Source organism: Chanodichthys erythropterus, chromosome 5 (genome assembly GCF_024489055.1).
Source record: "Chanodichthys erythropterus isolate Z2021 chromosome 5, ASM2448905v1, whole genome shotgun sequence".
Taxonomy (NCBI): Eukaryota; Metazoa; Chordata; class Actinopteri; order Cypriniformes; family Xenocyprididae; genus Chanodichthys; species Chanodichthys erythropterus.
In genome coordinates, this window is record NC_090225.1 from 4,892,501 (window position 1) to 4,906,150 (window position 13,650).

The following is a 13,650-nucleotide window of genomic DNA, read 5'->3' on the forward strand; positions in this document are numbered from 1 at the left end:
TCCCATCAGCCTCCTGCATCTCTGAATGACCCGCCAATTATTCCACACTAATACCTGTCATACCCATGTCATTATACACATTTGTGTCCTGATATGTCACAAATTGCGCACACGCTCTCACACACTCACTCATACTCTCACTCACACAGTTTGTTTTACTATATTAGTCAGTACATCTCATACTTTTCTATCAGATTAATTGTTTTCTGTGTGTGTGTGTGTGTGTGAGTGTGTTTGTGTGTGCGTGTTAAGTGTGAATTTGTGTGTGTGAGAGAGTGTGTGTGTTTTTGTGTTTGTGTGTTAAGTGTGTGTTTGTGTGAGTGTGTGTGTGTTGAGTGTGTGGATGTGTGTCGAGTGTGCGTGAGAGAGTGTGCTGAGTGTGTGTGCGCGTGCATGTTGAGTTTTTGTGTGTGTGAGAGAGTGTGTTTTTGTGTTTGTGTGTGTGAGAGTGTTTGTGTGTGCTTGTTAAGTGTGTATTTGTGTGTGTGAGAGAGTGTGTGTGTTTTTGTGTGTGTGTGTGAGTGTGTTTGTGTATGCGTGTTAAGTGTGTGTGTGTGTGTGTGTGTAAGAGAATGCTTGTGTGTGTTTTTTGTGTGAGATAGAGTGTGTGTGCGCGTGTTGAGTGTGTGTGTGTGTTTGTGAGAGAGAGTGTGTGTGTGAGAGTGTGTTTGTGTGTGTGTGTTAAGTGTGTGTTTGTGTGAGTGTGTGTGTGTTGAGTGTGTGGATGTGTGTCGAGTGTGCGTGAGAGAGTGTGCTGAGTGTGTGTGCGCGTGCATGTTGAGTTTTTGTGTGTGTGAGAGAGTGTGTGTTTGTGTGTGCATGTTAAGTTTGTGTTTGTGTGAGTGTGTGTGGATGTGTGTCGAGTGTGTGTGCGTGAGAGAGTGTGTGCATGCATGTTGAGTTTGTGTGTGTGTGTGAGAGAAAGTGTGTGTGTGTGAGAGAGAGTGTGTTTGTGTGTGCGTGTTAAGTTTGTGTTTGTATGAGTGTGTGTTTGTGTGTGGATGTGTCGAGTGTGTGTGCGTGAGAGTGTGCGCGTGTGTGTTGAGTTTGTGTGTGTGAGAGAGAGTGTGTGTTTGTGTGTGCGTGTTAAGTTTGTGTTTGTGTGAGTTTGTGTGAATGTGTGTCGAGTGTGTGTGCGTGAGAGTGTGTGCTGAGTGTGTGTGCGTGCGCGTGCATGTTGAGTTTGAGTGTGTGAGAGAGAGTGTGTGTTTGTGTGCTTGTTAAGTGTGTGTTTGTGTGAGTGTGTGTTGAGTGTGTGTGTGAGAGTGTGTTTGTGTGTGCTTGTTAAGTGTGTGTGAGTTTGTGTGTGTTGAGTGTGTGCGCGTGCATGTTGAGTTTGTGTTAATGTGTGTGTGTGCTGAGTGTTGAGTGTGCGTGCATTCATGATGAGTGTGTGTGAGAGAGAGTGTGTGTTTGTGTGTGCTTGTTAAGTGTGTGTTTGTGTGAGTTTGTGTGTGTTTGTGTGAGTTTGTGTGTGTCGAGTGTGTGCGCGTGCATGTTGAGTTTGTGTTAATGTGTGTGTGTGCTGAGTGTTGAGTGTGCGTGCATTCATGATGAGTGTGTGTGAGAGAGAGTGTGTGCATGTTGAGTGTGTGTGCATGTGGATGTGGAGTTTATGTGAGTGTGTGTGAGAGAGTTTGCGTATTGAATGTACGTGCGTTCATGTTGAGTGTGTGTGTGTGTGTGTTTGTGCCTCCTGCAGTGTGTGTTTGTAGACGGCTCTAGTCAGTTGTACAGAGTTTCAGCTTAAAACTTTGCTTGCTAGACGAAACACACTTAAGTTGATCTGCAGACGCTCTCATGCTTCTCCAGAAGCAGCACCAACACAACAGACATTCTCCAACCCGATCCGTCGATTCATTGACCCGATACGCCCGTCACATTCACATCATCTCCATTGAGTTCATGTGTGTGTCTTCATCATCATCAGTGTAACATGTTTTGTGTTGACAGTATTCCAGTATTAATGATAAGTGTCCATCTTTGATTGAAGTGCCTAATCGGGTTTAATCCTGCTTCAGATACTGACAATGGCAAGGAATTGAACAGCTAGTTAGTTTAGTGCAGACGGCCACTCACTGCTAGTCTTCAGCAGATCCGCAGTCTGTGCTCTTTATATTCAGAGGATTTTTTCTGTTGGTTGAGAGCGTAACCCATTCCATCAATCCAAAACTCGTACAAAAGCCAGTTGCCCCAAACATCCGTTGTTTTCCCAGTTCCCGTGTTTACAGCAGAGAGATAATGGCATTTCTGTGATAATTTGTGCTGATTTTTGTTTTCACACGGGCTCAGCGGTGCTGCTGGTATCAGCTGGATTCGACCTCTGTCTCTGCTGCGTCTAAATTTAAACCCAGACTCCATAAGCACAGTTCAGCCACATTTTCCACCACTGCCGAGCTTCTCTCAGACGTTATTAATCCAGCATCGGACATCAGCGTCTCTAATAGCCGACCTGAAGGGTTTAGACCTGAGGTTAAGATCCGGACTCAATCTGCATGATATGTAGAGGCTGATTGCCGTTCCACACGGATCAATGGAGGGCTTGTTCACTGGATGTTACACATTTTTATTACCCAGAGGTTTTGGCATGGGACAATACATCGATTCTCGATACAATGAATCTGGATTGATTCTGTTATTTTCAGAATGTAATGCGATTCTCTCTCGAATCGATTCTGAGCTTACTTTTTAACAGCAGACGGCATTACAAAGAGCTTATAAACTGTGTCAAGGAGTCAAAAAAGCAGCAGGAATCCCTCCGTTACACACAAGCGAAGATCTGCTGTGAGGAGACGTGGTTCTGACGCTTGTACCAAACTGTAACAAGAAGAACCAGGGTTTTTGGTTTTGTTTTTGGTTCGTTTAGATGTCTTTGGTCTGTGTTGCGTTCATATTTCAGTCGAAATGCTTCAGAGTTAGTTTGGAAGCAAACTCTGAAAATGTGGGTCTCGGTTTGCTCGTTTTGTTTAGTTTGGTTTGATGATGGGTTTAATCGAGTGTGATGTTCACTACCAACAAACATCTTTGTGTCAACAAGGATCATAATGAATCTGTGCTGCGCAGATAAGACTCTCTACAGGAAGTCATAGCACACAATGAGTTCCTGAACTTCTGTGAGCTCTCGGCACTCATCGGGAAAGAAGAGGAGGAAACAGCAAGCGCATTACTTCCCTGTCAGAACCAGGATGCATGGAACGCATTAAACGTGTGTGTGTGTGTGTGTGTGTGTGTGTGTGTGTGTGAGTGAGAGATCCTGCTGTGAAGGAAGTTTTCTAGTTTCTGTAGAGAAACAGTGTCTCTCTCTCTCGAACGGGGGGTTTCATTTCTTCATTAGTGACCTTTTAAGAAGGTGACGCTCGGGCTAATGAGGTGATTGTAGGCAGAGAAGCTTTAGAAGATTCCAGTCGACATTCCCAGCGGTGTTACGACCAACAGCAAGTGTGTTTTCATAGGGGGAGTGTGTGTGAGTGAGTGAAGGGGGAGGAACCTCCTCAATGATACTTGGCTGATCATGTAACACAAATGAGCCGTCAAACACCAGGAAACCTCATAAACTCACAAAACACTTTCACACCGTCAAGCGCTCGGGCCGCATCAGCTGTCTCACTGCACCACCCGACCCGTCTGTCTGTCTGTCTGGGGTTTGGCGCGGATGCGAGCCGCTCACTGCCTTTATCATCCGCTGCTGTCAGTCTGTGATCATTCAGTCATTTCTGCTACTGGAAACCCAACATGTGCACTGAATGGCTCTTTATTTGTCTTTGCGTCAGTTGGTTGTGTTGATGCTGTGATTGAACGTTTTGATAGTAATATCTCAATAGCTTTTATTGAGCTTAGTACACTTACACTAGAAACTAGCTAGGAAACAATTGTACGTTTACATTTATTTATCAGACGTCATTAAACTTAGCATATAGGACAATGCGCACAGCCGTATTGCACCATCAGCCCATTTCGCGGTGTGGTTTCGTGGCCACCACAGAATATGCGTTAAAGCAGACCTAAGGCCTTGAAATAAGATGTACTACCCTAACAAAAGCCAAATTTTGAACACTTTTTTTTTACAGTACAAGTCTTTTTTATAGACCCTTGATCTTGGCAAATAGGACAATGCACACAGTGGTATTGTGCCATCAGCCCATTTTGTGTCATGGTTTCTCTGTCGCCACAGAGGATGTGTTAAATTGGACATTATGCCTTGATATTAGAGGTACTACCCTAAAGAAAGCCAAATTTTGAGCAAATAGATCTCTATTAATTTATGTGCATCCATGATCTTGTTTTCTTCATAGTATGTGGCAGAAAGGAAATAGGTTATAGTATATATAAAACTAGAAATTGTAATGCGTAAGCATAAAAAAACATCCTGTGCGCATGTGAATAGTTTCTTGAGGACACAAAAAAGTTTGTGCATGCAAAAGTCTGTATATTTTATATTTTATTTAATTTTAGGGGCTCTGTATGTTGTCACTTCGAGAAAATCAATGAAAAAAAATCAAAATTTAAAGCTGAAAAAAAATGCTGCATGAACCATTTATGTTAAATGTGGTCTGGAAATCTACAGAGAGTCTTGGGAATTGAGTCTGGAAAAGTATGTAATTTTGAAATGGAAAATGTGTAGGAACCCTGTGCGTGACTTTAGTAAATCCTGACTGTAGTTTTAAAGCCAGAAGAGTGTTTGCGCTGGCTTGAGCTGTCGGTGAATCTTGATCTGTGAGGTTCAGCATTAATGAAGCTCTCTGTGGATCTGCATGTTCCATCTTTCTTCCACTCGTTTCCTCGATACTCTTGTGTCACTCGTCTCTTTGTCTTTTATTTGTTTTGTTGCTGCGCTGTTGTCTTAGAGCTGGCCTTGTGACAGCGCTCCGCTCCTGGGGTTCATAGGGCACGTTTCATTAACTCTGAGCAGAGCGACGGCCGATGAAGGTAAATAAATAGGAGCGTGCGTACGTTAATGTAACGGCCCGCGGCTCTGATAAAGGTCTGGGCATAATCCGGGCTGGCTGACCTCCCGGTGGGTCGGGGGATGTAATGAGTTCCACAGCTGGCCTCCCGGGACCCCGAACCGCTCTGATTCTCTTTAAACCAGCGAGCTGTTTGTTTAAGCAAGATCAGGAACATAAAATCCCAACGACATCCTGCACTCAAGAGCCGAGGTTCGAGACGTGTGACGGGATGATGGAGCGGGTCTCGGTTCTGGACGGATCACCAGATGACCGTGGCGATGATGATGATGTTTTTAGTGTTCAGTGCAGGTGTGTCAGCAGGAAGGAGTGTTTGTGTGAGATACTCCAGCGTTTCCTGCAGGTCTCCGTGTGTTTGCTCCTGATAAGCTGTGTGTGAGTCTCACTGCTTCCTCTTTTAGCAATGTTGTAACATGGGAAGAAAAGAGTAGCTGTATTTTTCTGCTGGTTAAAGATCTGGGTGGGAAACTGAAAGGTTTAAACCTTTAAACTAGTGTTGAGTGGTTCAGCAGGACTGAAGCTGCGATCACACCAAACATCTGTGTATTCACACCATCATCAAGGTTTCAGGGTTCCTCACAGTATAGAGTTTGAGTTTAGTCATTTCCAGGTCTGGATAAGAATAAAACAAGAAAACAGAATGGAAAAATGTTTGTGTTTCACACTATTGCCCCTATTTTTGTTTGCTGAAATATAAAATTTATAAAGATCGAACAAATCATCAAGTGTTTTTCATGGTATTTGGAGGAGACAGCGAAGCCAAACATTTAGTGATCGTTTCACTCGACTGAATGAATTCTGTATGTTTTTTACCTGTTGCTATGGAAGCTTGTTTCTGCCATGAAATAAAAAACATAAAAAGTATTTGCGACTATTTTTCTCACAATTCTGACTTTTCTCAGAATTGCAAGGTACAAAAAGTCAGAATTGCATGCTAAAAAGTCAGAATTGTGAGATATAAAGTCAGAATTGTGAGATATAAAGTCAGAATTGTGTGATATAAAGTCAGAATTGTGTGATATAAAGTCAGAATTGTGAGATATAAAGTCAGAATTGTGTGATATAAAGTCAGAATTGTGTGATATAAAGTCAGAATTGTGAGATATAAAGTCAGAATTGTGTGATATAAAGTCAGAATTGTGTGATATAAAGTCAGAATTGTGTGATATAAAGTCAGAATTGCGTGATATAAAGTCAGAATTGCGTGATATAAAGTCAGAATTGCGTGATATAAAGTCAGAATTGCGAGATATAAAGTCAGAATTGCGAGATATAAAGTCAGAATTGAGAGATATAAAGTCAGAATTGTGTGATATAAAGTCAGAATTGTGTGATATAAAGTCAGAATTGTGTGATATAAAGTCAGAATTGAGAGATATAAAGTCAGAATTGTGTGATATAAAGTCAGAATTGTGTGATATAAAGTCAGAATTGTGTGATATAAAGTCAGAATTGCGAGATATAAAGTCAGAATTGCGTGATATAAAGTCAGAATTGCGAGATATAAAGTCAGAATTGAGAGATATAAAGTCAGAATTGTGAGATATAAAGTCAGAATTGTGTGATATAAAGTCAGAATTGTGTGATATAAAGTCAGAATTGTGTGATATAAAGTCAGAATTGTGTGATATAAAGTCAGAATTGTGAGATATAAAGTCAGAATTGTGAGATATAAAGTCAGAATTACGAGTTAATGACAATGTTAATCTCACAATTCTGACTTTATATCACTCAATTCTGACTGTATTGCTCAAAATTCTGACTTTATAACTCGCAATTGCATGTTATAAAGTCAGAATTGCGAGATATAAACTCATAATTCTGAGAAAAAAGTCAGAGTTGCAAGTTTATATCATGCAATTCTGACTTTATAACTCTGAATTCTGAGAAAAAAAAGTCAGGATTGTGAGAGAAAAAAATCACAATTACTTTTTTATTTTTTTTATTTAGTGGCAAAAACTAGCTTGCATAGTTGCTGGTCACTCATTCATTTAGTAAAGTTCAAAGAGACTCGCAGACGGGTTTGATTTCCTGTCCTGTCCACGGTCCTTTGAAGAAGCATTATGGGATTGTTGTGCTGATGATGATGCTCTTGTCTTTCAGTCCGTGTCCGGAGCAGGGGATGGGTGACGAGTTCAACCTCATGGACCATTCGGACCTGTACATCCTGGACTTCAGTGAGTCTCATTCTGTTTCAGTGCTAATTAGTTGTGCTAATTAGTGCTAAATAGTTATGTTATAGTTAAAATCCTGTCATGTGTCCCTTGCTGTGGATTAACTTCACAGTACTGAAGCTAAAATAAGATTGAAATGTGACAAATGATCAATACATTCATGAAAAGCAATGCAGTCAGTCAGTGAATAGAGGTGTAATGATACATCAATCAAATGACTAAAACACAATGTACAAAAACAATATTTTTAAGTGGCACCTTTATTTTGAAAAAAAAAACAAACAAAAAAACAGTATCAAATAAAAATGATTTAACAGCTATATTTTGTAACTTATATTTTTTCTACAACTGCAGTACCTCATTTCTGTTGTTTCCTAATGAGGATTTACACCAGATTTACACATTGCACATTTTAGAAGTAGTCTGGAGCGTAAAATAACTTATTTTTGGTTGTGAATGTCCCAACTGTGATACAGGACGTGCAAAATTTTCAAAGAATTCATGTTATATATTTTGGTCGCATTTGTGAGCTAATAAAAATGTAACCTGTTGTGTAAAATAGACATAATATCGTAATATCGATCGATATACCCTTGAATCTAATCTAATTGTATGGCAACATTTTTTGAGGTGTCGGCAAATATCGTATCTCTAGCTAAGAGAATCGATATCAGGTCGTATCATGACGAAGCGTCTGATTTGCACTCTGTCAGTGACGCGGGCGAGCTCACAGAGCCCCGTGGACCGTCTCTCTCTCTCCCTCTCTTTCTCTGGGCCAGACGGGCACGGCGAGGTGCATCCGGCACCAAATAAAGGCTCTTCAGTTTGGCAGCATCTTCAGGGCAGCTCCACAGGAACAGGTGAAAATAGAGCAGGGAAGCGCTGGAGACACTCGACTGTCCTGTGGAGGCCAATACTCACATGTGAACGTCAGCGGAAGGACATGTAGGGTTGTCCTGAAGCGCTTCTGATGACGCGCCGCTGACGTGCAAAACCATTCATTCTGATAGTCAAGTCAGCTTGCAAACTTCATCAAATATAAGACAAATTTCAGCTGTAAAGCAGCTCATTATTCAGATCAATTCAGTTCAAGTTTTGTTCTCATCTGATAGTGTCAGTGCAGTCAAATCTATAATATTAGTGAATATTAAGTGCCTTATAAACCCTATTAAAAATGAATAACCCTATTAAAAAGCAGATATCATTTATAGGTTAAAAAGCAAGATATCATTTATAGGTAGGTTTTTTTATTAGCATCTTTTGCACAAAAGGTTCTTTAAAGTGGAAAAATGTTTTTCACACTAAAAAAACTCGGTTCATTTAAGATTTGTTCACTGAAAAATTCTTAGGGGAGCCAAAAGTGTTTCTTCTATGGCATCACTGCAAAAACCTTTGAACCTTTATTTTTAAAAGTGAACACTTATGTGTTACTGAGTTTTTTTGCTTTGTTTTTCAGGTCCTAATCTGAAGACTTTATGCAAGTTAGCGGTTATTCAGTACAGTCTGGATCAGTCTGGACTCCCTCATGACATCAGGTGAGAAACCGTATAAACACACTGACCACAAGACGCATGTATGGCTCACGATCAGCCTTCATATGTGAATGAAAGTCCCATCAGCATCTTCTGACGAACAAGCATGCAGTGATTCAGGGCGTATGAGAGTGCGCACACACACACACTCACGTTTACTGCTTCTAGTGAATGAGTGTGAAACCAGAGACAGCGATAACAATCTGCACCTCAACCCTTGACCCTCATCAGCTCTGGGCTCTTGTCAGCAGATCATGGCTTTACTGATCAGGTTACACACACTCACACTCACACTCACACACTCCTGATGGAGGGAGAGAGTGAAGACACCTTAATTCTCCACAGCCGCAACAAAGCCCAATAATTCAGCCAATTAGTGAAACGAATTATCGCTCTCACCAAAGACAAAATATATTGTGCAGGTTCAGTCCAAACACCAGCAGCTGCACAGACACAAACACACGCACACACACACTTCTTCTCCCAAGGTTTTTTCTCTGTCCTGTCACCTGATGGAGTTTAGGTTCTTGTCACTGTCGCCTCTGTCTTCCTGCATTGAGAACTGAGCTGGATGATGACATCACTGTTTTCTGCAGAATGTCTTTTTCTGCCATGAAAGTCTATGGCAGACAATAGATCCACTTGCAGGAAATTATGAATGGCACACAGATAGAGGACAGTCTGAACTGTTCAATAGCAAATTTGTTGTCTCTAAAGGTGATGAAAAATGGGGAAACGTTTTGATCAATTTTGCCGGGCAGTGTTGCCAAGCGATGTTCTTTGAACACTTTCCCATTAAGAATGGGCAACAAATTTTGATCTAAAGTATTTTGTAATTTGTTGCCCATTCTCAATGGGAAAGTGCCCATGCATCGTCGCTTGGCAACATAGCTCAAAAAGTTGCCCCATGTATCATCACCTTAACTCATTCCCTGTAGCTCCACCAACTCTCCAAAGAGCTAGAAACCATTATTTTCCTCGGCTCAAGATGATTCAAATGCACTCTATTTTCCGTCAAGAAATATTTTCCACCATTTTGAATTTTAAAACTCCTCCTAGACTATTGCTCTGATTTTCACGAAAATCAGATCATCTTCAGACCATGGCAACAAAAAGTTATGGAATTCAAGTTGATTCCTCGACCCATTCTCGAATAACACGCAAACGAATTTGACGAAGAGCATGCCAAAGTAGGTTTTGTCGTAAAATGCTATATTTTACGAACACATTGGCATATCATTACGAAACTCGGTATGTGCAGCAGATCATCTTTAGAACATGCCAGCAAAAAGTTATGGATTTTGTTTTAATATACCAAACCGTTATCATTTGATGCATCAACAAATTGCCAAAACACACTTATGCTGTAACTCTGCAACGCTTTGGCATATTGACACCAAACTTTGTGCTTGTCATTGTCTCTTTACACTGACCACACAACATCAATTTGTTCACAGTGCCACCTATTGGTCGAAAGCAATTCAGTTATATTACTAGTTATTCTATTTAAGATTTTTCAGCCATTTTGACCAAGGCTACGTCCACACGAAGCCGGAGCTTACCCTAAACTGATCTTTTTTTTCCTCATCTCAAAAAATATCTGCGTCCACACGAAACGACTCAAAACAATGTAGTATACATGTCAGACCATTATGTGGCGCTGTAATTCTGCCGCAGAAATGCACTTAAAGCAACGAAGAAGACTTGGAGCATGCGCATAAACCTTGCGCGCTGAATACAAACTTTAGCAAAGCTTAGAAATAACGCTTTATTTTGGTTCAGCAGCATGAACGCAAGCATGTAGAGTCTGCTATTGCTGTTGTTGGTGCTGTTTTGTGGTATTAGCGCATCTGACTAGGGTCGACGCATGGGGTGATGACAGCATCGTTTCAGAAAATATACGTCCAAATTTTTCCACTCTGGGACCCGGTTTCAAAAAATACCGGTTGCACCTTTCGAAAACGCCGGATCCGTGTGGACGAAACGCCTAAAATTGTGCGGTTTCACTGAAACGCGTCTCTGTGTGGACGGGGCCTAAAATGATCTAAAATGTCTTTAATTACTCATTGTTGCAGTTGCTCTGATGCTTCCATCCATGCTCGCATTACTCATGCCTTTTTCGGCCCCTTTAATTGCTGCTTGCAGCTATATTTATTGCCGTAATCGGTATTATTAGTTTTATAGTCCGAACTATTACTATTATCTAACATAAAGTGGCGAACATGCCACAAACAGTAGCTGATTTAAAGATGTTAATGTCTGGAGCTTCTTCCAACTGTGTCCAATAATCAAAAATCACGCAGTACTAATGACACTCAATCTCTGGAGGTCCGAATCGAGAATCTGAAAACGTGATTGCAAATTTGACGATTTTCAAGCCCTATTTTGAAAGGTTTCTGTGTTAAGAGCCTTTAACTGGAGGCTGGTAAGTGTGTGGAGGAGACGCACTGTCTGATAGTGATGGAGAATACAAATGGTGAAGTGGCGTCTTATCTTAATGAGTCTAACGAAAGCCCCTCCCGCTGCAGCCGGCACACATCCGCCCTCCTGCAGGGAAACAGCATGTTTGTGTTAGTTTGATTGTGCAAATCCCTTTAACATGACTGCGCTCAGTGTGACTGATTGAAACGGTGATTTGATCTAGTGTGACGCGTGTGTTTGTGTCTGCTGATCTTCAGGTGGGAGCTGACGGCCATGACCACCAACAGCAACATCAGCCGGCCCATATTCTCCTCTCACGGCTGAGCCGTCAGAACCATCCTCGGAACGGCCCGCTCCAGAGATCAGCTGCTTTTCACCCGTTTGGATTCCGGATTGAAGTTTCTCCATTTAGACCTATTTGTGGGCCAAGGCCCTTTCCCTGCGGACGAGCGGCACTTTCCTAGTTCGATTTTGCCACCGTTGAACTTTTGCGGAGAAGCGGACCTTCGTGCTTTTAAATCAGTCCAATTATTCATCAGTGTTACAGTGTTTTAAAGAGAATCTGGAGTGAAATGAAGGTCATTTAACCTGTAATCTGTCATTTCTCTGCTTGTGTGTTCAGATTGCTGGTTTATATGCAAGACTTTCGTTACGCTCCGCACACGTGCTCTTACATATCGAAAGGCAGTGAAGAGGAGACAAAAACCATTGGACATATGTTGCGTTATCCTCCTTTGAACTGGAGTGGTTTTCTGTTTTCCCACAGTGCTTCTGACAATAAAACTTGACTCAACAATCAATAGAAAGGAAAAGATTCCCTCTGCATGCGTGCATCCTTCAGGATCCGGCATTCGGCGCACACAATAAAAACTCTCCCTCTTTAGATCTCAAAGAGAGCGCACAAACAAATGATGTTGTGAAAGATTACAGTATGTTTTCTCATGTACTCAATCACACCAAAAGATGTTTCACATCGGATCAAATCGACACCATCTAATAAACGACCTCAAGTGTTTTCCAGCAAACAGAGATGAATCTGAATCTGACGTTCATGTTGAATTTCTTCCAGTTCACGTCTTACAAACCTAGCTTTGAAATGCCAGATTCCCAGAGTCTGCAAACATCCTAAAAATCAGATCCATTACTGCGGTTTATATTTCATCTTGATTACAGAATATCGGTATTAATAGATATTGATGGTGCCAAAGCTGAAGCACACGTAGACGCCGCGTCAGTGTTTGTGCGTCTGACGTGCGGCTTTATTCGAGTCCCGTGGGACGTTTCTGGGGTCTCATCCAGTGCCTGATGTTCTTGTGGCCACTTCAGATCTTCAGAAGGTCTGGAATCGAAGCGCCCAGAGTTTTAACGGCTTCTGCTCTGACCGGATTTGAAATATGTTTTATTAGAGATTTTATTGTGTTATTGTGAATATCTGACATCAAACTGTCATAATAAATATTGTGCAAACAAACTGCATCAGAAAGTTCAACCTTCAAAAAAATGAAGTCCCAAAATGAAGTGCATTTTCGTGATGATCCGTAGCTGATAGAGACTGATGGTCAAGGGAAGAAAGCAATGATGGTTTAGTGACATGCTGCTTGAAATGAGTGATCCTTTTCCATGATGGTCTTGCTAACATGCTAAAATAGATATGTTTTATATATGAGAGGAAGAGACTAAAGAAAAGCTTTTACATTCTGTACGTTCTGATTGGTGTAAATGCTGTTGATGTTTGGAAATGACACATGATTCCTAGGTGGCGGATGAATCTTTTCCACAAGTTACGACTCGGTCAATGTTGTAAACGGGTTTTAAATGGAATCTTTTGAATTTCCTAAACAATAAAATTGATGATAATTTTGCGTACTGTCTGCTTAAATGTACTGGAATACACACACGTGTGCCTATATAAAAAGCACATTAAGAAGATGTTTCTTTTAACACCTACAGATTTGAGCACAATTTTGAGAAGAAGTGATTAAATAAAACTTATTTTTAAATGTATTTCTCTAGAATGTAAGACATTTCATGCAATATTCTCCCTGCATGGCTTCATTCCAGATCCATTCCTCTGTCTGATGTCCAATATAGGCACGTCTTCATCATGATCAGCCTAAGACACTTTCACAAGCATCTGTGTGATGCTCGCAACCTTCTGTCTTCAAGTTAACCAGTCAGATTTAAATGCAAAGTCTTAATGTCTCTCTGCAGCGTCGTTTCTCGTATGAAGCTTGATTGATTTGGCCGATCTCTCAGTGGACATGACCTTAATGGGCTTCTATTGAGCAAAGGTTGTGAAAGCTAAAGGTTAACTGCTTGAGGAATTGTGATCGGACGAATCCCACCTGTTGGCCTCCTCGTTTTCACAGGAACCTTAAACTTGTGCCTTCAGCTCAGCGCTAATGGCCGCAGATCGTGTGTTGGACGTCTGTGAGCTCAATCGTCACTCTCTCTGGGGACGAGCTTCTCCAGACCCAAATACAGCATTAAAACTCATGTCGTGTCATGAGCCCATGGTTGTTTTGACCTGCGGCGCTCGATGGAGTCAAACGCTCTTCA

At 41.3% G+C, this 13,650-nt stretch overlaps 1 protein-coding gene across 6 annotated transcripts in view; it reads left to right on the top strand.

Annotated features, from left to right (window-relative positions):
• Nucleotides 1–13,650, top strand: part of klhdc3 (kelch domain containing 3) — a 38,009-nt gene extending 24,359 nt beyond the window's left edge. For all 6 annotated transcript variants that reach the window (XM_067385729.1, XM_067385730.1, XM_067385727.1 and 3 more), the window contains exons 9-11: nucleotides 7,068–7,141; nucleotides 8,595–8,673; nucleotides 11,349–13,650. In XM_067385729.1, coding sequence (XP_067241830.1) covers nucleotides 7,068–7,141; nucleotides 8,595–8,673; nucleotides 11,349–11,415 — 220 coding nt within the window. In that variant the 3' untranslated portion in view covers nucleotides 11,416–13,650. The remainder of the gene's footprint in view (nucleotides 1–7,067; nucleotides 7,142–8,594; nucleotides 8,674–11,348) is intronic.